A 25,914-nucleotide genomic window follows, 5' to 3' on the forward strand; every position below is an offset into this window, starting at 1 on the left:
CCTAGAAGTTAAGGGGATCCAGAAAGGCTTGACTGAGAAAATTATGTTTAAGCTGCATCTTGAAGGAAGGTATGGATTCTATGAGACAAAGGTGAGAAAAGTATACATTCAAGGCATGAGGGAGAGCCAGTTCAAAGTTATGGATACTGGAGGTGAAGTAGCATCTATAAGGAACTTAGAGAAAACTGCTGAGTCATTTTTCAGTAGTGTCTGACTCTTCATGACCCCATTTGGGGTTTCCTCAGCAAAGATACTGGAGTGGTTTGCCATTCCCTTCTCCAGCTCATTTTACAGATGAGGAAACTGAGGTAAACAAGGTTAAGTGACTTGACCAGGGTCATACAGCTAGTAAGTGTTTGAGGCCAGATTTGAACTCAGGAAGATGAGTCTTTCTGACTCCAGGTCTGGCACCTAACCACTGTACCATCCAGAGTGTGGTAGGGGAGTGATATCCAATGAGGCTAGAAAGATATGATGAAACCAGGTTGTGAAGGGCTTTAAAAGCACAGTATTTGGTCCTAGGGGCAATAGAGAAGCCATGGAGTTTATTTAATAGGAGAGCACATTGTCAGATGGACACTCAAAGAAAAACCCTTTGGCAGCATTGAGAAGGATGAATTAGAACAGAGAGAGGCTGGGACACCAATTAGGAGACTATTGCAATATATCCAGGCATGTTGTTTTGCAGCTTGACCTAAGGTTGTAGCCATCTGAATAGAAAGAAAGGGTAGAATTTAAGAGATGTCACAAAGGTAAAAACAGCAATACTTGACAATCAATTACATATGTGGAGTGAGGGAGACTGAGAAATAGACAATAATACCAAGCTTATAGACAGGGTAGACTAGAAAACTGGTGGCACCTTTAACAAAATAGGGAAGTTGGGAAGTGAGGGTTGGGGAGCAAAAAAATTAGTTTAGTTTTGGACATGCTGAAATTGAGATGTTTTGGGAATATTCAGTTCAAAATGTTCAGGAAACATCATGCAGGACTGAAACTAAGAAAAGAGATTGGGACTAGATATATGGATTTACGAGTCATTTGCCAAGAAGTGGAGGCTGGTGGAATTATAAAGTTAGTTATTGTAAGATCCAGGATTTGAACCTAGAAACCCTAGTGTCTATTCCAGTGCTGTATCTGGTAGAACACACTGCCTCTCCAGAAATACTGCTGTGGTGTTACAAAAGATCAATGTTAAAGAAATTAATGCAGAAGTGGCTCCCAGTATATTAACTCTATCAACTTACTCCCAAACACGGGAGTTGGGATTCATATGAAGAGAGACTCTCCAGATGTCTGCCACATTCCCTCAAGTCCTACCTTCTACATGAATCCTTTCCTGGTCTCCCCAGCTGCCAGTTCTCTCCTTGCAAAAACTTGTTTTGTATATTTATGTAGCATCCCACTTTGGGGCTTCGTACTCAACTCAGTGTTTGTGTTCCCAAAGAGCCTTGACTGCAACTCTTCTCTAGGAACTACAGGTAACTCTGTAGGACTGGGCTTCTGGTACTGTCTCATTCATTAGCCCCTACCAGTGTATTTTCCAATAACAATTGCTGGACAAAAGGTATTAGCTTTCACAAAAGGTATTTACTTTGAAGGGCATAGCAAAATAAAAGTCATTACAAAAGCAATCCTCCCCCCATCCTCAAATCAGGGATGTATTCTCCTCTTGTACAAACAAGGTTTGTAGAGAGAGTATGATCAAACTTAAAATACCATAACACATGTAGAACACATGAGTCCAAAGGGAAAACACATACAATTCAGCTAGTTAATAGAAATCACATACTGAGTCCATGACCAGCATTCTTCTTTGGTGCAAGAGGTCATACTCCTTGATGCTGCTTTCTCCCTCCAGTAGTCTTTTGTATCCATTTTTTATGTATTTGTTCATATATTATGTATGTATTCATGTTTGTCCTAGATGTTTATCTCTGCTCTGAGACCTGGTCTCCTCTGTTTCAGATGATTGTCCTTATAATATCTCTTGGCATTCAACAGGATGCCTTGTCTACTACTGGTCCCTTCTGTCTAATGATGTAGTCAATGGACAAAAGGAGAGATAAAAACTCTGCTATCTCCTTCCACCTCTTACAAAGAGTAATTCCCTCAGAATCTGGAGTCTACCACCACTGAGATAGTTGATCTTTTATTGTGATAAGGATAGGAAAGTTCCTTACTACCTCATTTACTCTGTTAATTGAATAACTGGGGAGGTGATAGAACTCCAGTCTCACACTCATATATGTACTAGGTATATATATGTACTAGGTACATGTTTTCCCCTGATATACTGTAAGCCCCTTAAGAGCAAAGACTATTGCATTTTTATCTCTGTATTCTCAAATCCTAGTACCGTGCCTAGCATACAACAAATACTTGATAAATGTTTGGTGATTAATTGATTCCCACAAGGTTTTCAGACCATAGAGACTTTATATGTCCTAGGAAAACATGAGAGATCACACATATTTGGGACATTTCTAAGTGAGAGTTTTGTTTTGTTTTAAGGTGAAAGTTTTAAAAAGCAGTGCTGGGAAAACCTGGAAGAAGCAAGAAACAGAAGGGAGAAGGGCTTTTAAGTTCATGGATCCCCTCTCTGAAGAAGGTTTCAGGCACCAAAGTCTTTCTCTCCTGTTCTAAGATACCAGACTTTTGATCACTGAGATACCATTACTATACTCATTGATGTTTCTCTCCCTATTTCTGCCAATGGCAAACTCTGGAACTTGATTCAATTGCTTCTTCCTAATCCTAGATGTCTTCATCCATGCCTGCTGACTATGGAGCCAGTACTAGACTGGAATCAAACCTTTCATCCCTAGGAGACTGGAAGGAAGAGGAATAGTTTGGTTTGGATCATGGGAATTTGGGGAGGAAGGGCAGGGGTATTAAAAGTGTTTACAGTTAATGCATGTTCCCAGTTTTGCCTTTTGTTTCTATTGTCATGGGGCTTTGTTTTGTGCAAGCCCAGATCACCTCACATGGAGGCACCTATGTGAGAGATGCCTGGGTCTGCTTCTGGGAAGAGATATTCTGCATATAACTTTACCACTTGGGCAGTAACACCCTCTTTTCCAGTGATTATATAGCCAGAACAGTCTACATCTTTAAAATGACCAGACCAGGATGGTCTTTCCTCTGGTGCCATCCAGGGGGTGAAAGTCTTGTTTATCTACAGCACAGGCACTATGAAATGAGATGCAAAGGAGAAGAATTACACTCTCCCCCCTTTTAGGCCCCATTACCCTAAGAAATGGGCTTAGGGTTTTGTTCTGCTTCATTGGTTCTTTTCAATTCTAGGTGCTAGAGGTGGAATCTCAATGGAGACTCAGGATATAGTGACCTTGGGGGTAACATTCCAAGCCAGGTATTGCTGTTTGCCCATCAGAGAAGGCAGGGTGTCCAGAATTCAGGTCCAAAGTGGTCTTTGGGCTTGGAACTCAGCTGGACTAAGCTGTATCAGAACTGAGTTAAGCTAGGAATCTAATTTTCCTTCCCTCCTCAAAGACTCAAGTGGGAGTCAGGAGAAGACTATGCCCCTAGATGTTGGGAGGGAATATTTGCATGTTGGTTTTTGCTATGCTTTTGAGATAAGTATTCCTTTGTAAAAGCTAATCAGATTGTTAAGTGGTTAAATAGAACTGGGGTTCAGGGGACTCCAGAGTTTTGAAGGAACGCAATCAGTAGGATCTTAAGCCAATGGCAAAAAGATTGGCAACCTCTCTAGGCAGGAGGGGCCAGGGTAGTAACTATAAAGAAATTTTTTTAAGTTATTGCAATGTGATATTACATGATTAACATAGCAGCTGGCCATAGAGAAGACATTCAGAGGGAATAGAGACTCAAAACATTAATTCAAGTCAATATGAACCCCAAACCATGTATTAGGGAGTTGAATGAGTATTAAGCTCCTGCCACATCATTTGCTTGCTGTTTTCTTCCAGAGACAATCCAAGCACAGGATCTTCTAACCTCCCATTAAACTCCATTTTATTTTCAAGCTTCCTTTTCTCTGAAGACTTGACTCTGTCCAGCTTCTTAATCTTTCTATGATTCTCCTATTGGCAAGTTTTACAATCTACACCAAGCCCTCAGGCAATCAGAAGTAGTCATATGTCTACCTGGCTGATCTTTTTTTCCAACTACATAGTACCCCTATATACTGGTTAACAGTGCTACCTCCCTCGTAAAGGTAAGAGGGAGGAACTAGAAAGTATCAAAAGTAATACAATGAGGCCACAGCTACCAATGCCAATGAGAAGTTCAAATCTCCCGACCTTTTGAAATTCAAGGCCAACCTCTAGTCAAGGGATAGAAGAATAAAAAAAATCTTGCTTCTCAGGGCTTTGGGTAGAGCTGCTTCACCATGAGACTGTACTGCTATTGGAATACAGGATTCTGAATTGGCTTAAGGTTTGATCCAAGCCCCATGGAGTAAAACTGATTCTCTTCAACCAACCCCATGACATTGCCTATGTGTTATAATCCATTTTAATTCACTTGTACCTTTGGTGCCTGGCTTCAAAAGCAGCATGGTAACCTTTGACCAGAAAAAAATGAAGAACAGAGAAAAAGGACAGGAAATGTGTTTGTTTATGTTAGGGAGGAAAGAGTACTGTGTGGCACTTCACTAAGCCTGAAAGAAAGTATCCAGTATCCAGCTAGGGTCAGTTTTATCACCCTCAAAGTCACTTGGGGCAGAGACCAAGGTTGGAGATCTAGCCCCAGGAAACCACCATTAAAAGGAGGGAGCCAGAAAATGAGTAATAAGGAAAAATAAAGGGGAAAAAGACTAAAATGATAAAAGATCTTAAGAGGAAGAAAATTTAATTAATGCCTTAAGCATAAATAGATAAATGAACAGGGAATCTATCAGCAGCAAAAGGAAATACGTCCTCCCCAATCAGATAAAAGAATTCAGGCATCTATAAATAAGCAAAGGAAAATTAATTGATCCCTGATGAAGAAGAAGACCCTACAGATTCCCAAGAGAGCATAGAACCATAACAGGATGCTCCTAAATTGTTTAAAAGAGAAATAAGTTGGGAAAGCAGAATGTATGGTCCACATAGCATAAATAATTGGAAGAATAGAAAAATTTTAATCCATAGTACTAGCAAATCCCACCACAGAAACAAAAGAGAGGATGACAGGTTAAGAATACAAATACATGGAAGTAAAGGAAAATATGGAAGAAAAGAAGCCAAAAGCAATAATATTAAAAGAAAATGTGACCTTTATAGAAGCAAAACAGGATATATAGAGACAACTTAAGGAAGAACACAAGTCAGAAAAAACGTGAATACTACAATGTAAGAAATACTACAATAAGCTTCCCAGCACTTCTGAACACAGAAAATAAGGTACCAACTAAATAGATCACCTCCAGAAACAAAACAAAACAAAAAAACCCTGTTCAGTAAACTCCAAAACATGTAATGGTTAAATTCAGCAAGTGCACTGACAAACAATAAATTCTGCAAGTGATCAGAAGAAAGATCATCAATTATAAGGGAAAGCAACGTGAATGACACAAGACTATTCTTCATCCACCAGAAACCACAAGAAGGAATGGAATAATGTGTTCTAAAGGGCAAAAAAGCATAAGACGCAGCTTAAGGTGAAATAGCCTGCAAATCTGAGCCTAACCACTAATGAGGGGAAGGAGGTTTTTGAAGCATTTCTAGAAATAAAAGCAGATCTGAACAAAATTTTTGTTTCGCAAACACCCTAAACAACGTAAATACAAAAAAGGGTAAACACGCATACACATACACAAACACACATATCAACCATGGTTCACAACAATAACCAAGTAACAACAGAGAAAACATTAAGAGATTTCTTTTTAAAAGTACAGAAAAAACAAGGATGAAAGCAGAAGTCAGCTAAAAGTGATGGTGGAGAAAGAGAACTGAAAAGTCATGGACCAAACATCACACCCCATCTACAGGTGAGTCCTTCTTTGTTTGTTTTCATGGGACTAAATTACAGGGTGAGAAGGTGAATAAAAGGGATGAGGGGAAGAAGAAGGTAGAAAGCAATATGTAATATATCCTAATCAAGCCAAAAGCCAAGAATAAAGGGAAAATACTTCCTCTAGCTCCTCAGAAAAAAAGAGAAAGCCTACAGGATAATGGGCAAGAAAGCAAAGGAAGGGACTTAAAACAGCAAAAGAAATGGGGTTCCACCGAATAACATTCCTATAGAAGGAGAAAAATATTCTATAAAGGGAGATAGGGCCCTTACAATGGGTATAATCCATAAGGATTTGATTATAATAAAATAGATACCACTCATCCTCACTCAGGAGAGAAGTGTCAGAGTTCCTAGAGACAACTGACACTCTGAAGAAAGAAAAGGCATGGACCCAAGGAAGAGATTTCAAGGCATATGGGGAAAATATGACCAAATGGGAGGGCAATGGTCAATAATTAACTGAACAATCAGGGACATAGGAATATTCCTGTCATGAAATAACATCTTCTCTATCACCTAGAGGAATTGGTATTTCTAAGAGTGAGGCACAACAGAAAAAAGAAGCCAAGGAGCAAGATCTACAATGTAATAACTAGAAGAACCCAAAATAGATCCCTCAAAAGTTTTAATTCCATAAGGAATACAGAGAATAAAAAAGGGATACATATGTATAAGCAATCAAAGAACAAAAGTATAGATTACACAGAAAGGGAAGATAAATGAAGAAAATGAAAGAAATAAATCCTTTTCAGAAAAGGTATAAAAAACAACCTTCAAAAAGCTAACAAAACAAGTTGAAGAGGAAGAGAAGGAAGGAGATTCTCTTTGACTATTTAACTGAGAGAAGAAAAAAGAGGGAAAATATTAAATAACTGGATAAAATCAATAAAGAAAAAGGAACTAATAAGCAAAACTGCAAATCTAGGGAAAGGGGTAACAAAAGAGGCAGAGGCTTGTAAGTGAGGGGAAAAGAGCCAGTGGGAATAAAATTTCCTTAAAGCAGCTAAACTCAAATACCAGAAGAGACACAGTACTATGTTTGTTGTTGTTGTCATGTTTGTCCTTTGTTACTGAAGAAGACTCTGCCATCAAAGAAGTGATGACATGACTTGCACTTGACTTTGTTTTGAGTGAGGGAGGGCTGTGCACGTCACCAGCCTCACTTCTCCTCCAGAGTCATCTGAATCCAGTAACCAGATATTCATCAGGATGACTGGAGATGACCCAGGATGCACTATGCTGGTGCACAGAATGATAAGGGTGCTTTTCTTAAATTCTAGTGCATTATCAAAATGCTCAGAGTAAAAACTGTCTAACAGCCATGGAATGAACCTTACCCCCAACAAGAAAGGCTCTATGTTCAAAAAGTGGGAGGCCATAGCCCTACCAGATCTCAAACTGTATTATAAAGCAGCAATTATCAAAACCATTTGAGGGTAGATCAGTGGAATAGGTTAGGTACTCAAGACACAATAGTCAATGAATATAGCAATCTATTGCCTGATAAACGCAAGGACCCCAGCTTCTGGTATAAGAACTCACTGTATGACAAAAATTTCTGGGAAAACTGGAAAACAGTGTGGCAGAAACTGGGCATAGACCACTGTACACAAGAATGTTTGCAGAGGAAAAGGGGAAGAAATCCCAAATTGAAAAAAAAATCAATGTTAAAGACAAATGTAGAAAAATATAAACCTCTCATAACTTTAAATATAAATGGATTAAACAATCCAATGAAATGAAAAAGAGTGGCAGTTTGGGTAAGAAAACAAAAGTCCATAATCTGTTGCTTATAAGAAACACATTTTTAAAAAAACAAAGACTTACACAGAATAAAAATGAGGGAATAGAAAAAAATTTACTATGTATCAGTTAAATCCAACAAAGCAGACATTACAATGATGCTATTAGACAAAGCAAAAACAAACCTTTGAAACAAAAAAAGGATAAACAAGGAAACTATTTTGTGCTGAGTGGGGCAGCTAGGTGGCTCAGTGGAGAGAGTGCCTGACCTGGAGTCAGGAAGATGTGTCTTCCTGAAGTCAAATATGGCTTCAGACAGTTACTAGCTGTGTGACGCTGAGCAAATCACTTAACCCTGTTTGCCTCAGTTTCTCATCTGTAAAAAATGAGCTAAAGAAGGAAATGGCAAACCATGCCAGTGTCTTTGCAAAAAAAAAAAAATAGTCATGAAAAGTCAGACATGAATGAGCAGTAACATTTTGCATTGAAAGGAACCATAGATAACAAATCAATATGAATTTCAAATATATATATGATCCAAATGCCTTAGCATCTAAATTCATAAGCATTAGCAAAATTGTTTAAACAATATCAGTCATGTTAAACACCAAACAAAACAAGAAGTTAATAAAAATAACTTTTAACAGACAGGAAACAAATGTTTAGTACTGTGATAGTCATTTCAGAATCTACTGTACATTTTCAGTCCAGTCACTGACTGGTTAAAGCAAATCAAAACTAAGAAAAAATAAAGATGAAAAGATTTACATGCAAACACAATTGCCTCAATGCTACATATCTAAGTAACAGATTCTGAAAAATTAGAAATGGATAAAAATAGAGATACTGACTCTGGCAATCACTACTTCTAAGATAAATTTAACATTTACTAAACAGTTGCCACAACACAGAGGCCAAAAGATCCCAGAAACCATTTCATTCAGAAAACATGATTTCTTGCCAAGCAGAGAAACACAGAAGCCAAGGGCAACAGTAATTTAGAGTACAAGTAAACTGACAAAACATTACAGATAAGGATAACAGAAGATTATAAGGAGCATCACTTCACAAAATACTGAAAAGCAAAAAAGGAAAAAATAAAACTATTGAAAGTGTAAGACTCAACTAAGCCTATTTACTCCAAGAGCATTTAGAGATAATACTGAGAGGGCAACATATAGATACAAAATGGATCAGACTGCCATTGATCTATTCATATAATTTATGGCAATGGAACCACTACACTTATTCACTAACATTACAGTACACAGTATGTTATAATGAGGAAGTAGGAATGACATTTAATAAAATAAATTCAGGAAAAGTAGATGGATCTCATCAAACACATAAATAGAAGAAATCCATGCTAAAAGTGACACAATTCTAAATGAACTCAAATATCTCCAAAAAGAAAAAAGTGGAAAATTCCAAAATAATGGAAAAGATTACACATTATATTATTTTCCCAAAAAAGGCAGCAGTGCAAAAGTATTGATCTAGAAGTCAGAGGACCTGAGTTCAAATCCCTACTCTGCCATTAACCTTGAGTAAGTGGCTTTCTCATTCTGGGCCTTAGTTTCCATCTGTCAAAAGGAGTGAGTCTGGATGGTCTCTAAGATTCCTTCTAGTTCTAAAACCTATAAACTATGAGTTTATCAGTAGAGATTTAGGATACCTCTCTCACCCTATCTCCCTCCTTCCCCCTGCTCCTACAAGCCTCAATTTTCCATTTTCTAGGGTTACTATTCACTCTGGTCTACATTTCACCTAGGTTCCTTCCTTTCCCGCCCTACCCCCCCATACCTAGGCAATGCTTCCTTCTTTAGACTTCAGTCTAAGCCAAATAGAACTCAGATCCTCTGGAGGAAAAATCAATGATTTTATTCTGCATTCCAAGGGCAAAGAGAATGGAATTAATATAATAAAATCTATTGCTTTTGGATCACCCACCATTTTGGATTATCTGAGTGAATGCCCCTTAGCAGCATCAATAATTGAAAGTAGACCCTATGGGAGGGAGGTGTCCCAGGGGTCTCTGATTTATGAGCCCAGTTTCCTTCTCATTGTTGTTTCAGTTGCTGCTTTAACTTCCTCTCCCCCTGACCACTCTCCCCCCAACCTCAGCAGGGAGGCTCTGGACAAACACTGGGCTCCACTATGGAATCTTGGCCCCAGAGTAGAGTACAAAACACCCGGATTTTGCACCCCCTCCTTTACAACCCCTCCCCCACGGTCCTCTTGCTCCCTCCCCTACCTCCTTCCCTCAAGCCTGTGCAAAAGCCTCTTCTACACCTGTTTCCCTTTGGCCAGTACTAGGCTGTCCCAACCTTGAAAAACACCTGGTTGGACTCCCTCTAAGGGTTTTTAACCCTCTTGACCTAGTAAGACCTCATTCACTTACCCCAGCCAGTAGGCTTGGTGCTGGGATTGAGCCCTATCAAGGACTGGGGGCCTGAGAGAAGTTGACCTCAGTGCCACATTAAATCTCAGTCCCCAGGATCTTTGTTACATTACCTGCTTAGTCATTAGGCCTGAGGTCCCAGAGAGCACAGGAAGGGCCTGTTGTAGGGTGGGTTATACACCATTTTTAGGACCCAGACCACAGTAACCCTCATTCCAAGCTTCAGCTCCTCTAGAATCATCAGTGGGTAGGGCAGGTGCTCTGTCCCCCATAGCTCCCTCTCCCTCCAATTCCCATCCGCCCCACCAGCCAGGCAGACCAGTCAGCCCAACCCCCATCGAGAAAACAGGAAGCGGCCTAGGCTGCCGAGGGAGGAAATTAGACGACCAGGAGCAGGCGCCCGAGGAGGGGGCGGAAGCGGCAGGAAGCCGGCTTAAGCGCCCGGGCATTCTTGGGCTTATCTCAGCCACGCACTCCACTCCGAGTTCCTTGACAAACACCCCACAGCTGGCTCCCACCCACCCTAACTCCCCTCCCCTCCCACAGCCACCCCCAGTACCAGCCTCTCTTCTCCTCCCCCAACAACATAACCAAGCAGGCCGTACCCTCAGCCCAACCCTGCCCAGCCTGGCACAACCCAGGCTGACCCAGAGCAGGAGGGAACCTCAGTGAAGCAAAAAGCTCAGACTCATAGCTGACAGCCACATCACTCAGAGACTATGAACATATATGGCTGGAGCCTAGAGTAGGCATCAGGCTGAACTAACCTTTTCCTGGACTGCCTGAATGACTCAATGACACAGCCTCGGTCTGTCCTAAGCCTGAGTTTGGATCCCACCCCAGTCTATTTATCTCCATTTATCCAGTGCGTGGGATGGGTGAGTGGGGTCAACAGGGAAACTGAGGCACAAAAAGCCAAGAAAGTGCATGAGCTCACAAAACCCTGATTCGAAATGGACATGACCAGCTATGATCATTTAGGGAGGTTATACAGAGAGCTCTCAATTTATGGGGACAATAACCAGAAATAGTGAAAGAGAGAATCCCCAATATCAGGTAATCACTTCAGTGGGGCATATCTATACTTTTTACCTCTTATTTGGGTCCCTGAAGTTGAGGCTAATACAGTCTGTCTTAGCCACAGAAAACCTACAAACAGATCACTAAGAGTTGAGGGCACTAGTGGGTTAGCTAGGGAAGCAGACCCACTCTGGTCTGGTCAGCACTGGCATAACTGGTGATGTCTCTATAAACCAAGGGGCTAAGATATTGTTGCCTGGGCCTGGGAATTCTCACAGAGTGTGCAAGCAAGGGGACAAAGCAAGGAAGGACTGGGGTAGCAGGGCTGGGACTCCAGACTGGTGCGGAAACTCACTAAACCTGCTGCTGGCAATTAGCCCGAGCAGCTACAAAGGGGCGTATGAGAGCCTGAGTGAAGGCAGTCCTGTGGGGGAGATGGAGAGGCATACAACAGCATGGTCCCAGAGAGGGAGGGGACAGGAGGAGTTGGCCTGTGTTCTCCTCCTCAGATATGGAAAGTAATGGGCCTATTGATTGACGGCTAATCGATACTAATTAATTGACGGGTAATTGCAAAGGTATAGGGACTAGGTCTCCATCATCAATCAGGACTAAAGCAAAAGAAAAGGATTGAAACTAGACCAAAAAGAACTCAGGTTAGCCACAAAACAGAACTTATACTTAGCAAAGTTTGCAGTGGGTACTGGAGGGAAAGCCAAAGAAATGTCTCTCAATATGAATGGATAATTAAGATCAGACTGAGGGTTTCCTTTGACACAAAAGACTGGGTCCTATAGCAGTAGGGGCAGCTAGGTGACTCAATGTATGGGTTGTTACACTTGGAATCAGGAAAAGCTGAATTACTTACTAGCTGTGTGACCCTTGGCAAGTCATTTAACTTCTATTTCTTGGTTTCCTCATCTGTAAAAATGGGGATGATAATAACACCTACCTCCCAAGATTATTGTGAGGATTAAATGAGATAATTTTTGTAAAATATTTTGCAACCCTTAAAGGACTATATAAATACAAACCATCGTTCCCCCTGTCCCCTACCCCTAGAAGCCTATCCAATGAAAGGGGGTTGGGGGGAAGGGAGATGTCTGACTGCAGTCCATTGTCTTTATGGCTGCACCTGGGGATACAATATCCCTGCCTCCCACTCCTGAAACAAAGCCCATCTCCTTCCCCCCTAGTAGAGGACATGGCAAATATTCCCTTAGGACCTTCTCCTAGGGTTCCACAGGCTTAGGGAGCTGAGCCCCAAACATTCTCCTCAGCCTTGACCTCAGAGGGCAGAGCAGCTGCTTCCTCTCTGCATGAGAGATAAGAGACAGACTGACTGCTTCCCTGAGCAGGTGGCCCTGGTGGCAGGTTTTTCCAAGGACCCAAGGACCCAGGTCCCTGTTGTTTGTTTCTATACTTACAAAGTTCAGCTTTTTCCTGCAGGGGGGAGGAAGGAGGGACTTAGCTGAGGAAGGATGCAGGACTGTCCTCCGGAGGACACAATCTGCCTGACTGCCTCTCTCTCACATACACACTCAGACAATGTTACCTAGTTCTACAGAGCAGCACCTGGCCCCCGTCAGGATATTTACTGTCTCCCTTATAAAGAGTGTGGAGGATGGGGGGGGGGAAGTATTTGTCTCCATTTAGTCCCCACCTGGAACAGTAACACCCTTGCTTCAATCTGGGACTGTTGATTTACTGTATTTATTGTTTGTCTCTGAATATGGCTTTCTAAAAGGCCAACTCCAAACCTGAACATATATGTCACCTTAGCTAAATCATCCTCCATCCCATCCCATTCTCTGGTCTGCTGCTAGGACTCTCAGAAAAGGAGACACCTGGCTGACCACCTCCTCCACAGGCAGGAGGAGAGACATGCTGCTCCTAAACTATGTCACAGATAATAAGACATCTAGAGAAGACAGCAAACCTTAAGCATCTGTCAGTAATAATGGCTGGACATAAGCATCTCATGCCACTTAGCCAGAGCACAGGGAGGTCACCCTGAGCCCAACTTAGTCTAGCCTAAGCACTGTTCAGCTCTGATGACCAGTGATGGGATGCTATCCCAAGCAACCCAGGGCCTGGGTAGTAAGTGACCAAAAATCCAGATGCCTCTGGCAAGACCAGACAGATGAGGGTAGATGCCCTCTCCAGACTATTTCCTCCTGCATCCTTTCACTTTGGTAAACTGATATAACCTGGGATGACAAGGTTCAACCTGGAAACCCCTAGGACCAGAAAACATCCGAGTCTAGGGGGAAAGCCTGGACCAAGAATTGGAACAGAGCAGCAGAACACAATATATGGTCCAAAGGTCATGACAAACAGGGCAGAATCAGCATAACTATAAAAGAAATAGGAGTAGTATAACTATACAAGGTGAAATTGATGTACCAGAAAAAAAAGTATCAGGCTGATTCAAAGTCTAAGCAGGTGAACTTCTGCCAGTGTCTAAAAGTCCAGAGACTTTTAGAGGCAAAGGGCACAAAGAAAAAGGGCAGAGTTTGAGATCTAGGGCACAAACTGGGTACAAGGAGACACAGAAGAACAGAAGCCGGACAGGGAGACTGGGAACAGTATGTCAGGGTTTAGAACAGACAAATCCCCATGTAATGGCCAAGGAGGGTAAGACTATTTTTTTCCAAAATATCCTAACATGTGTTCTGCCTGATTTTCTAGCATCTCTGGATGTAAGTAGAAAAAAGTTTCCAGATTGGAAAAGATGCTAGAAGAAAAGCATGGTTCTATGGATGCCGGTGATTACTGACCAAGAAGAATTCCCTAGGGGTTCTTATAGATCCAATAGCCTGGCCTTACAGTTCCCTTTTTTCAGTCGTGTCCAACTCTCCATAACCCCATTTGAGGTTTTCTTGGCAAACTTGCCATTTCCTTCTCCAGGTCATTTCACAGATGAGGAAACTGAGGCAAACAGGGTTAAGTGACTTGCCTAGGGTGATACAGCAGTAAATGCCTAGGATCAGATTTGAACTCAGGAATAAGAATGTTCCTGAGTCCAGGCCTAGCACTATATCAACTGAGTCACTTTGCTGCCTGCCTTACAGATCTAGCCCTAACTAACCCTTGCTTGACCCTTATTTCTCCACTGACAAATCCTGACCTAACCTTGACTTGTGATATAGCCACCGTACCAACAGACCTTGACCTGACTTTTATCCCACAGCAAATAGACCTTGACCTCACATTTTCAGACTGACCAGTTAATGCCTTGTTAATCAATCGATCAACAAACATTTATTAAGTGTTTACTATATGCCAAGTACTGTGCTAAACTCTAGTTTAGGCATTGATATCCACTTATCCCCAGGGCAAGATTTATTTGTTATGTTTTTCGGGAGTCAGTCACAGAGATATTGTTGCTACCTTCCATGGCACTAACAATCTATTGTTTGCTGCCTTAATGTCATCTCTTCATCATAGCTTTATCACTCTATCACTTCCTTCTCTCTTTCCTAACTCCATCATATCCTTGGTCACTTCCTTATATAAACTCCAGCCACCCTATCACCTCCCCTCACAAGTCCCAATCACTGCCTCCCCAAGCCCACAAGACTTCCCACCATCTCCCCTATATTCCTCTCTGCTTCCATCACCTCTATAATTCCCAATCCCTATTGCCTCAGGCACCCTTCAACTGACATTGGTGATAAAAATTCCTGTTGTGAAAGGTGAACAGAAACCCAGAGGCAGAAGGGTAAGGTAAGAGAAGCACTGGAGAAAAGGAGGTCACAGGATCCTTAAACCAATGGTACCAAGCTGACCGCACGGGGGCAGCTGGTCTCCAAGTCGAGAGGGGGATGGCCCTCCTCAGAGCCCCTCATTATTGGCATCCCTCCCTTTTCTGCCACCCTGGGAACTCAGCTGAGGCAGGAAGGAATGGGACCCCAGGGGGTGGGTGAGGGAGGAAGATGAAACCCTAGTCAGGGAGGCAGCTGGTTGGGGAGCAGCAGGGTGGGGGAACACACAAGTGGCAAAATCAGGATTAACTTTTTTGTTTCTTGAGCCCAGGGAATTGTGTTTGCCTAAGTCCTTCTCTTTCCAGATGTTCCTGCCTCATCCCATCAAAGGCTCAGTGGCTACAAAGCTAGAGGCCATGAGAACGGGAGTGGGGAGAACAGCCTTCAAAGCCTCCGGCTTCTCTCTCCCTCGGCTCAGCACATGGGGGGTCCCAGAGCCTCAACATGCGGAAAGTTACACAACTGGTCCCAACCAAGAACCCCTCCAGGCTTGCCCTCCCTCTCCCCCATTTCTCCATTTCTGTCTCTGTCACACTGCCTGTCTCCATCTCTCCACTAGTCTGCTTTTGTCTCTGGATTAGTATCTCTCTATCTCTCCATTTCTCTATTTCTTAGTATATCTAGTTCTCTATCTTTCCATGTCTCTGCCTTTGATATTTCTGTGGGTTATAAACTTCTGGGTTTTGTTCCCTTTGGCTCTCTGCTGTGCCTAGCCCAAACAAACTGTTAAAATATTTTTAATGGGGTTCTGAGATGTCCTCCTCCACCCCCACCCCCCACCACTGCCATGTTTATGCTGAACCTTTATCCAGCAACTCCCTATGGATTTGGATGGTATAAGGATGAAGAGGTGTGAGCAGGGGTTAGAAGTTAATTCTGTTATATATTTGTCTCTTGAGTTATCAAGGAAATGTACTTCAAAGTTGCCTCATACTCAGAATTTCAAATTTTCGGTCCTGCTTCTTAGAAATTGAGGACCAATGCAGTTCTGACAGTTTCAACTTCACAGCAAGACAAAGGCTCCCTAAGGCTTCCAGGGACAGGCAAGAAGGACCCTGTACCAGAAGTTAGACCACTGCTATTCCCTTCTCACTGGGAAAAGATCTCAAGTAAGGGTCTTCGTTACCAAATACAGCACTCTACAGCTAATTTGCTGCGTCACAGGCTGGGACATGAGGACTTGCTTCTGGCTGAGGAGGGAGAGGGCTGGAACTCCAGGAACAAGAGTATATAGGACACTGGATTTCATTATGGCCCTGTACTCCTCAGAAAAGCCCTAGCTAGGCCCAGAGCCTTAGAGGAAAGAAGCAGCCACTTCTGGGTAAATTAGTCAACCCTTCATAAAACCTGTCCCTATGCCTCCTTAGCCTTAACCAGTCCTGCTTCCTACTGAATTATGCACCAGAAGTTTAAACATTAGTTCAAGTTGTAAAAAGGAGGTGGCAGGCATCATTGCCCCTCAGTGGATCTCCCTTTCCCATGCTCAGCCTAGAGAAACACTCAATATTCAGGTGCTTTGCCCCATGGAGAACTCAGTTTTCTGCACGTTTATCCTGGACCAAGCACACCTCTAAGTGGGTGCTGTCCCATAGGTACCAGGCCCAGAACTCAGAATTGACACTTCTTTGCATGGAATTGTTCCTGGGAATGGCTAGTGGACTATGGATATGCTAGGTCTTCCTACATAGTCCAAAACAGGTATCTGTTTCTCTCTATCATAGGAGTTATTAGAAGCAGGAGTTCCTTTGAATTATTTCATCTGCTGCAGCTCTAAACACTTTCTTCCTATAGGGACCTTGAGCCACATACCTGGCATGTGTACCAACTAAATTAAAGGGCCCAGGGACGAATCAGTTGGGGAATGTCTTACTTCCTAAGCTTAGGGGTTTCCCCAAAAGCCAGTCTGGAAAAGAAAAAGCCCACAGATATTCTAAGATATAATGAAATGTCTTTTGTGAACTTTTGTGAACAAGGTCACTTGTGTTCTGAATTTTCCTATTCCAAGTTGTAGTAAAAAGAGCATTCTCTGTACATATCTTATATTTCCTCATTTTCCCTTGAAATTTCTGGGGTTGAAGAGGAATCTAGATAGCAAGTGATTAAATGGGAATTTATAAGGAACATTCCCAAATCCATCATTCAATAAGGATATTTCCTGATTGGCTGAGGAGTTAAATGGAATTGTGCGGTAGATCAACACATTTAAGGTATCTTTGGGATGGAAAACACCATTATCTGTGGTGGAGACAGGGTAAACCCAATCTAGAGAATTATACCCAGCTTAGAATGTTTAAGTACTAACTAACCTGGGACTGGCACATGGTAGGTTCTTAATAAACATTTGACTGAGTTATTGACTTGAGCATTTAAATGATATTTCCCTAGACTCTTTCTGAATTCACATGTTCTCTTTTTCCCCTTGTGAAAAAATGCTAAAAATACACTCTTTTGTGAAGAGTATAAGGACATAAGTAGCAGCAAAAAGTATTTGGAGTGGCAGAGGTGGAGGGACAGTGATCAGGATTGGTGAAAAGTCCTATGGGTAGACTCCAAGGCAAAACTGGAATCCTTGGAAAGTTGTCCTTTAGGTCTAATTTTTCACAAGTTCTTCTCTCCATCTACATGAGGTCAAGACCGAAGAAAGGAGCTGAATGAAACTGCAGCTAGAGAGAGGACGTTGGCTGTAAGTAACATGGTAGTAAAGACTTCCCAACTAACAGGAACTAGATTGAGCTAAGACATCCAGAAAGGTTTCCCTGAGGCCCTTGTCTTTAATACACACCTGGAAGCATCAAATATACATACACCTGAAGTATACTATACACACATTTACAAGCAAATTTGGGGAAAATAACCTCTGGGGGCCCTGTTTTGAGATAACTGAGAGTTTGAGGATCAGGATTAGGGACCTGTTGAAGTTAGTATATGTGTGTACACCAACAGGTGAAAATTAAGCATCTCTAGATTTAAAAGGGCATGAGAATCTGGTAACAAAGGAAAACACTAGAGTCCCCAGATCAAGGAATCATCCCTACTACATCCCCATTCACACACACACACACACACACACACACACACACACACACACACACACATACACACACACACCCTACTGAGTCAAGAAAAGCAGGAAAAGGCTAGGTAGAAAATCCTATACCCTCATACCAGGAGTTTGGGGACTTAAACTCATATATTCCTCTTTCCCCTCAAAGGATCCATAAGACATGCTTTCTTACACCACTGTTATCCCCAGCTCCTCTCCCCTACCAGTCAGAACACCTCCTTGTTCCACCCTTACCAAGTATACAAACAAAGCAGAGTTAAGAACCACTTTAGTCACTACAAGAAGAAACTCATGAGGTTGGAGGAAGGAGAATATGCAAGAGGACTTCTCAATAGCCAGCACATGCCCCTACTCTCCCTCTTCACTGCAACTACCACCACCTCATCCACAGGATCGTAAGGGTTTAGGGGCTCAGCCACATGTGGTACATAGTTTCATCTCTGTGCCCCTCCCCAAAGTGCCCTATCCCCCATTCCTGCCAACATATGTCCAATACAACGCAAAGCTTCTGATCCTGAGGCCTCCTCAGGGCCCCCCTGAGACCCTGTGGTTTCTTTTTGAACCTTTAAGGAGTGTGGGGAGGGGGTGGTAACCCCCACTCAGCCTTTGATCACAGCCAGGAGCTGGGAGGGAAGTGAGGGTCCCTGGCAGAACAGGGCCTGGCCAGATGTGAGGGCAGTCTTGGGGGGAGAGTTGCAGCTGCAGACAGCTGTTGAGCAGCTTCAGGCCAAGTTCAAGGGCACAAACCTGAGGTCTAAAAAATCCAGCAGTGGCTCCTGAAGAAGACATGCTGAGATTGACCTATTTTCTCCCCACTACATTCCCCTCATGGGGTTGGGGAGGGGATAATTTTCTCTTAATCTGTATAGAGTAGGAAGACATCCTCCCAACCCACACACACAATTCTTTGAGTTCTGCCACACACATACAAACAAACACACATCTGAATGGTGAGGGAAATATTCAAGGCTCTTCTTTGACTTCATCCCAAGTAGAAGCTGCTGCAAGGGAGAAACTGAGGCATGAGGACTGTGGGGGAGGAAAGACACTCATGGGATGAGCCAATGTTAAGATTTTTCCCCATTCTCCCCAACCCCTGATCTAGTAGGATAACAAGAGAGGGGACTATAAGAGAATTCCTGGCCTTAGGCTCACTGAAGTACTCCTTCTTCTAAAGGGAAGCATTTGTCCCTAAAGAAAACTATTGGTGGGCCGTACAATCACTACCCTTCAGAACTGGGGTACCAGCTCCTGAGCACCAGTCTGTCACTCTAGCTGGCCACTTTGGCCCTGAGCTCCCTGGGCTCAAGAGACCTGCCATACTCTATCTGTGGCTGCTTTGTCATCAGTTTGTGCCACTGCTACCATTGTAGGACACACTCTTTTCACCACCACTCTCTTTCAGCAACTGCTTCTCCACATGATTTAGGCCACTCATGTTTTAAAGAGGATTTAACCACAAAGGAAAGCATAGTGTACAGAAGTATCCATGCTTCTGATCTTCAAGTATTTATGATAATAACCATAAAATAACTCATTTTTAGTTTTTCTAAAGAGATTTTTTTCCCCCCGTCTATTTGTTTGTGGCTAGGTCTTGTGTGGTTTTTTTATTTGGTTTTGGAGGAGTGAGAAGAGTTAAGCCTCTATCTCTCTACCTCTCGCAAGTTGGAAATGCTGCAGATACTCACAGGACTAACCCCACTGCTGTTTGGCATGAAAGCTTGGACCTGTTAAATGTTCCATTATGACCTGGCCTGGTTGACCTCACCTTAGGCAGCCTGGTCCCCTAATCCATTCTTGCTCCCAGGACTCACTGTATTGGTGCCGGACTTAGTGAGGACACCTAGTCAGCTTTAATTCTACTGTAACTCAGTTGCTTGGTTCAAACAGACTACCAGCCTCAGCCTCACCAGTACCAGAGACTATAGGCATGTACCACCATGTACAATTTCCTTAAGGTTTACAAAGAACTTTCCTCACCTCAGCCCTGTAAGGTAGGTATTGAAGAATGGATCAATGACCTCATTAATGTGGGCATTCTCTTTACCAATGGAGATGGCAACTCACTTCCCTTCCACTGGCTCTGAGCATTTCTGCTTCTCCTCTAGCCTTCGTCTCCAACACTTCTCCACTATAAATTTGGACTATAACCAGTGAGCTCCAGATCATGATGACTCAATGACTGAACAAGTTGTGGTATATGAAGGCAGACTTCAGAAAAACCTGGAAAGACTTATATGAACTGATGCTGAGTGAAAGGAGCAGAACCAGGAGAACACTGTACACAGTAACAGCCACAGTGCAAGGACTGTTTCTGATAGACTTAGCCCTTCACAGCAATACAAAGACTTAAACATTCCCAAAGGACTCTATGCAAAATGCCTTCCACATCCAGAGAACTATGGAATTGGAATGAAGAATGAAGAATATTTTCTCTTGTGTTATGTTTTGTTTTATTTTAGTTTTTCTCATGGTTTCTCCCATTCATTTTAATTCTTCCATGAAACATGACTAATGTGAACATGTGTTTAATAAGAATGTACGTGTAGAACCTATATAAGATTGCACGCCATCTCAGGGGCTAGTGGGAGAAAACGTAAAACTTGTGGAAATAATTGTTGAAAACTGAAAACAAATTAATTAAATTTTTAAGAAGAATAGTACCATGCCCCCTGCTCTCCATCTTCTAGTTATAGGTTATCTTCCAACTAAATATATAAATATAAAATATCAGCCCCATGAAGTCAGTGACTACTTTGCTTGCTTATATTTGTACAACTATAGTAAGAACTTAATAAATATTATATCTGTCTATTCATGTCTTCTCATCCTGCACAATCGTCATTTATGTACTTCCAGAAATCCTCCATAGAGGATTCACCTAATGAATGGAGACCTTCCTCTAGGCTTTTTAATATTTTCTAGATAACTAATGTAAGCCCATTGGATTATTTATTAAACCAAGCTCTTGACACATGACCAGCTCCCCTCCTTTTCTGATCACATTAAGATGACCTTGATGACATCTTCCATGCCATTTCTTATTAATAAGTCATTGTTGGTAATACACTTTGTCCTATTTGCACTCTTCAGGTCACCCACAATTGTGATCCTTCAGACATCGTAGGTCCATATGGTGCATCACGAGGAAAATATCAGTGCTTCTTAAAAAGTACGTTGGAGTCAGTGAGCAGTTTAAGGCCACTGATAGCTATATAATCTAATCCACTCTCTTCCTCCAACTCAGTTCAAAGTTTAGTTGTTATACAGTCCTTTTTCAGTTGTGTCCAACTCTCTGTAACCCCTTTGTGGTATTTTCTTGGCAGAGATACTATTTGCCATTTCCTTCTCCAGTTCAGTTGAGTAAACGAAGGCAAACAGGGTTATGTTGCTTGCCCAGGGTCATACTGCTAGTAAGTGTCTGAGTCTAGATTTGAACTCAGGAATGTGACTCCAGGCCCAGTGCTCTATCCGCTGCACCATCAAGCTGCCTCTGTGCTAGGACCAACTTATTAACCATCTTCAATACCTATCCCACATATAATGGATTAACTCTGTGGGTTATCCATCTAACTGCGGGTCATATTCTGGTCAACAGACATTCCTTTTCTAGTTGGTTCTTCCTCTGTAGATGATAATAATAAAAATAATAATAGTTAACATTTCTATAGCACTTTACAGTTTTCAAAGCACTTTTACAAATATTATCTCATCAGATCCTCATAATAACCTTGAGAAGTTGGTGCTATTATGGTTCCTCATTTTGCCATTGTGGAAATCAAGACAAAGTGAGGCTAAGTGATTTGCCCAGGATCAGACAGCTAGGAAGTATCTGAGGCTGGATTTGAACTCAAGCCTTTGTGACTCCAGGTCAGTGCACTATGGCGCCATCTAGTTGCTTCCTGTGGGAACCAATCTCTTGAGCGGTCGTGGATTTTATAAAACAGGTGCTATAATTCTTTGAGAGTTTACTGAGAACAGAGCAACAATAACTGCACATAGGAATATCTAGAAAACCTTATTATTTATAGGGATTTACTCATGTATTTGGACTTTGTGTAGGACAGTGCCAACAATCTGTGTTAAGAATATGTCTCCCTGTGTTTTGCCTCACTTGATTCATGATGTGCTTATCATTAGTACCATTTTACAGATGAGGAAACAGAGGTGTTATTCGACTTGCCCTATAGCAGACAGCTAATATGTAGCAGAACCAGGATTCAAATCCAGGTTCTCTGACTCCAAGTCTAATATTCTTTCCACCCAAGGCTATACACAAAGAATGAAAGAAAAAACCCCAATGTAAGTTGGAGAACTCTACGGCTCACCTCAGTCTCACTGGTCCATTGTGGAGTTCTAACCAACCATGACTTTAAAAACTCTCACCACCACCACCAACACCATCCTAGTAAAAGCCCCAGACAGCACTCATTTGTCTATTGAAGAAAACGGCACCCAATATTAGCCAATGGGGAAGACTTTAAGTATCCACCTCTCATTCTCCACACATATGTTCCCCACTGACTCAATCATTAATTAAACTCTGTCCCTACCTCTCCCCTGGAGAGAGGAAGGAAATGTCATCACACAATGTCACAGATAGCTCTTCCCATCATCCAGAAAAAAAGAAAAAGAAAACAATTAGTCATCCAGTTCATCCCCAAAGGTCACAAAAGATACCCCTATCTTTACAGGGACTTCAGTCAAAGGGTCCCTGTTGAGAATTATAGAGAGAAACCACTCTGTCACCCTGGGCCCTCTAAAGGTGGATACTATAGAGTTAGTATATATTCAGAAAGCAAACACAATTGATTATACCTGAGCACAATCAGAGGATTAGCCTGTAGAAGAGTAACCAACAATGTCCCCACACAAAAATAAACATGAAGTTATTTGTTTGACATTACCTGTGCCCTCCCACTGTCCTCCCATTAACTTAGAAGTGAAGACCTTTAAAAAGGGCCTGAGATTTGGGTTGTGTCCCCAAGCCTTGGAGGAAAGAAAGAGGGAGGGAGGAAGGGAGAAAAGGAGGGATGGAAGCTGGATTTTTGCCCCCTACCTCAGGGATTCACCCAGACTGGATAGCATTTTCATGGCACATGATAATGTATAGATAGGTGTCATTCCAGTGCAAGCCCCACTATTTCCTAAGCATGACAGAGATACAAATGTGGCAGATAAGAGGAAGATTCCCCCAGGGGAACCTTCTATGCGGTGTCACTCCAGAAGGAGAAGCAAGAGTTGCTGGAGCCTTTGACACTGTGTCTTTGCATTTGACACTTCACAGAGATACTCAACGGCCTCAGGCTGGGCTGGGAGTGGGGTGGGGGAGTAGCATCAGTCTTGACAACCACCCTCCCTTGGAACCAGAGAAATAGGTTGACAAGGGGCCACATTCTGCCCTGTCCCATGACTGAGATTCCTGGGACTAAACCCTAAAAATGGGGAGGGAGGGATGGACCTTGTGAATGGGAGGAAGACCAGATACTCTAAGCAGGGGGGAGGGGGGAGAACCAGATCCTGTGGGAGAAGGGTAGCCAAAGTCTGTGATGTGGAGGGGGTGCATAATATCCTTTAGAGAACAAGACCCTGTGAATAGAGGGAGGGCACAAGACCCTGTTTGGGGGCATGGAGAAGAGGTGTTAAACCTTCTAGATGGGGTGTATATTGGAGGGTAGCAATCAACCCCTATCAAAGCATCTCCCTTTCATTGCAGAAATAGGAATTAGAGTATTTCCTATCAGACACATCAGATGCATTGGTTAACTTTGATGAATTGGAGTTTTTTCCCCTTTTTTAAGCTCTCTGAGGAACTTTCTTTAGATCTGATGATTCCTCTCACTATGACCATGGCACGGCTCAGACCAACCCCAGTCTCTTCCCCAGCTAACCCTGGGGCACCAGAACCTGTGAGTACAAAGTAACTAGACTTAGTTAAAAGAAGAAGAGGATTAGGAAACTAGACCCTCCCAGAGATGGAGGAAGCAGCTTCCTATCCCTGAGATGGCCCAGGGCCGCTCTGAGTTATTTCTGTTTCCTCTTTTCGCCCGTTTCCTTTTTCCGGTTGTTTTTGCGCTGAATCCACCTAAAGCCCTAGAGGTTCTCCCTGGATCTCATTCCATCTTTGGCTTTGTCCTTCCAAGGCCCCTCCCCTTCCCTCTTTTTTTCCCATGATCACTCCACATGAGAATGCACACATACACACAGGGACAGAGAGATGAACATACAGTCACACCCAAGGAATACACACACAAACATCATGCCACCCAAAAACATCCTCCCCAAAAGATGCTCCCCCCCTCCCAACTTTCCACCTTCTGTTAAGGGTATCATCATCCTTCTAATCATCCAAGTTCAAAACCTCAGGGTCATCTTTGATAATTTCCTCTTCTTAATACCCCCACACCTGATTAGTTATTAAGTCCTATATGGAGAGGGTGACTCAGAGCCTAAGAATAGTGATGGGGATGGAGGACCAGGCCTTTTAGGACACAGGAGAGGAAGCAAAACCTATGCATAGGATTCTACCCCTTCTTCTCCGTTCCTATTGTCAGGACATTGGCTGAGAACTATTTCTTTCCTCACTTAGATTACTGCAGTAGCTGCCTCCTGCCTCTCCCCTTTCCACTTCATCCTTCATATAGTTGCCAATATAATCTTCCTAATATATAGATATCACTACTAAACTGAGCTCCCTGTGAGCAGGGATCCTATCTTATCCATCTTTGTATCTCCTTCAGTGTTGAATATGTGACTCTTTATATTTTAGCCTATCATGGGCTATCAATAGATATTTAGAGAATGATGACTGACTGGACAGCATTTCCCTGTCCACAAGTGTTCAATGACTCCCTGTTCCCAAACAAGCACCTCACTCCTCAGCCTGGCATTCAAGGTCCTTGATGATCCCTCCTCTATCCTACCATTCTAGCCTTATATTATACTGTTCTTCCTCCAGGGGGTCTTATTCTACAGACAAACTATCCCCCAAAGGTTAGGGTGCTTTTCCAGGCTTGCTTTGCTTGCACTCTAGGCTAGAATGGATTTCCTCCTTCTCCTTACCCTTCCCCCATCCCTGGTTCTCCAAGGTCTAACTAAAGTTACACCTCCTCCATGAAGCTTTTCCCACCCACCCCCAAGTTGGCAGTGCCTTCTTCCTTCTCTGGACTCCTATAACATTCTGTCCCTCTGTTATAGTCCTTATCACATATTTCCTTGTATTACAGATATTTGTGTGCATGTCTAATTGTTCCTATTGGCCTGTGAGCTCAGTGAGAGCAGGATTACTGTGAAATGCCACCTTCCCCCAGACCTCAGGTTTTGGTGATCTGGCTCAACTTCCTATGGATTCCAGCATATCCTTAGAGACAGTCTAAAGGATTCTTGCCCTGACCCCAGGATTTTCATCAATCGCTAAACATTTTCAGATCCTGAACTTCAATTTGAGACACCACATCTTCTGACCTCCATGCCCTTTGAATCTCCCTGGCTGTATGGATTCAGAGATCTGCTTCAGCCAGTCCCTGTTTCTCTTGCTCCCTTTCTTCTGAGCCTGCACTATAATGAGAGGCCCAGTTCTAATATCTGCTCCCTCTCCCCTTCTCCTCTCTTTCTCATACTATATCAATCTCAAGGAGGGTTTTCTAGAGAATATATAACTTCATAAATATCGAATCAAAGGAAAGCCATTAAAAGAAAACCATCCATTTCCAGCCTGGATATCACGTAAGACTTTTGTTTAACCTTTAAATAAAGTTCCCAAAATGTATCATAGGTTTCATGATCCTCACTAGGCTGGAAGTTTTCAGCTTCATGGTCACAGAAGAGAATGATGTCTTCCTACTCCAACATCCTCCACTCTTCTGATTTGAGAATAGATTCCCTTTGGCTCTCTAGAGCAAACTCATTGGTCCTTTCTATAATCTCAGGTTTAC

General features: G+C 42.5%; 1 protein-coding gene across 2 annotated transcripts in view; it reads right to left on the reverse strand.

Moving 5' to 3' along the window:
- TCEA2 (transcription elongation factor A2) overlaps positions 1-10,435 on the reverse strand; it is a 98,771-nt gene extending 88,336 nt beyond the window's left edge. Inside the window, exon 1 of one of the 2 annotated variants that reach the window (XM_072633226.1) lies at positions 10,243-10,435. In XM_072633226.1, coding sequence (XP_072489327.1) covers positions 10,243-10,254 — 12 coding nt within the window. In that variant the 5' untranslated portion in view covers positions 10,255-10,435. The remainder of the gene's footprint in view (positions 1-10,242) is intronic. The other variant, XM_072633225.1, reaches the window with a different exon arrangement.
- Between the last annotated feature and the right edge of the window lie 15,479 nt (positions 10,436-25,914).

Source organism: Notamacropus eugenii, chromosome 1, assembly GCF_028372415.1.
Source record: "Notamacropus eugenii isolate mMacEug1 chromosome 1, mMacEug1.pri_v2, whole genome shotgun sequence".
Classification (NCBI taxonomy): Eukaryota; Metazoa; Chordata; class Mammalia; order Diprotodontia; family Macropodidae; genus Notamacropus; species Notamacropus eugenii.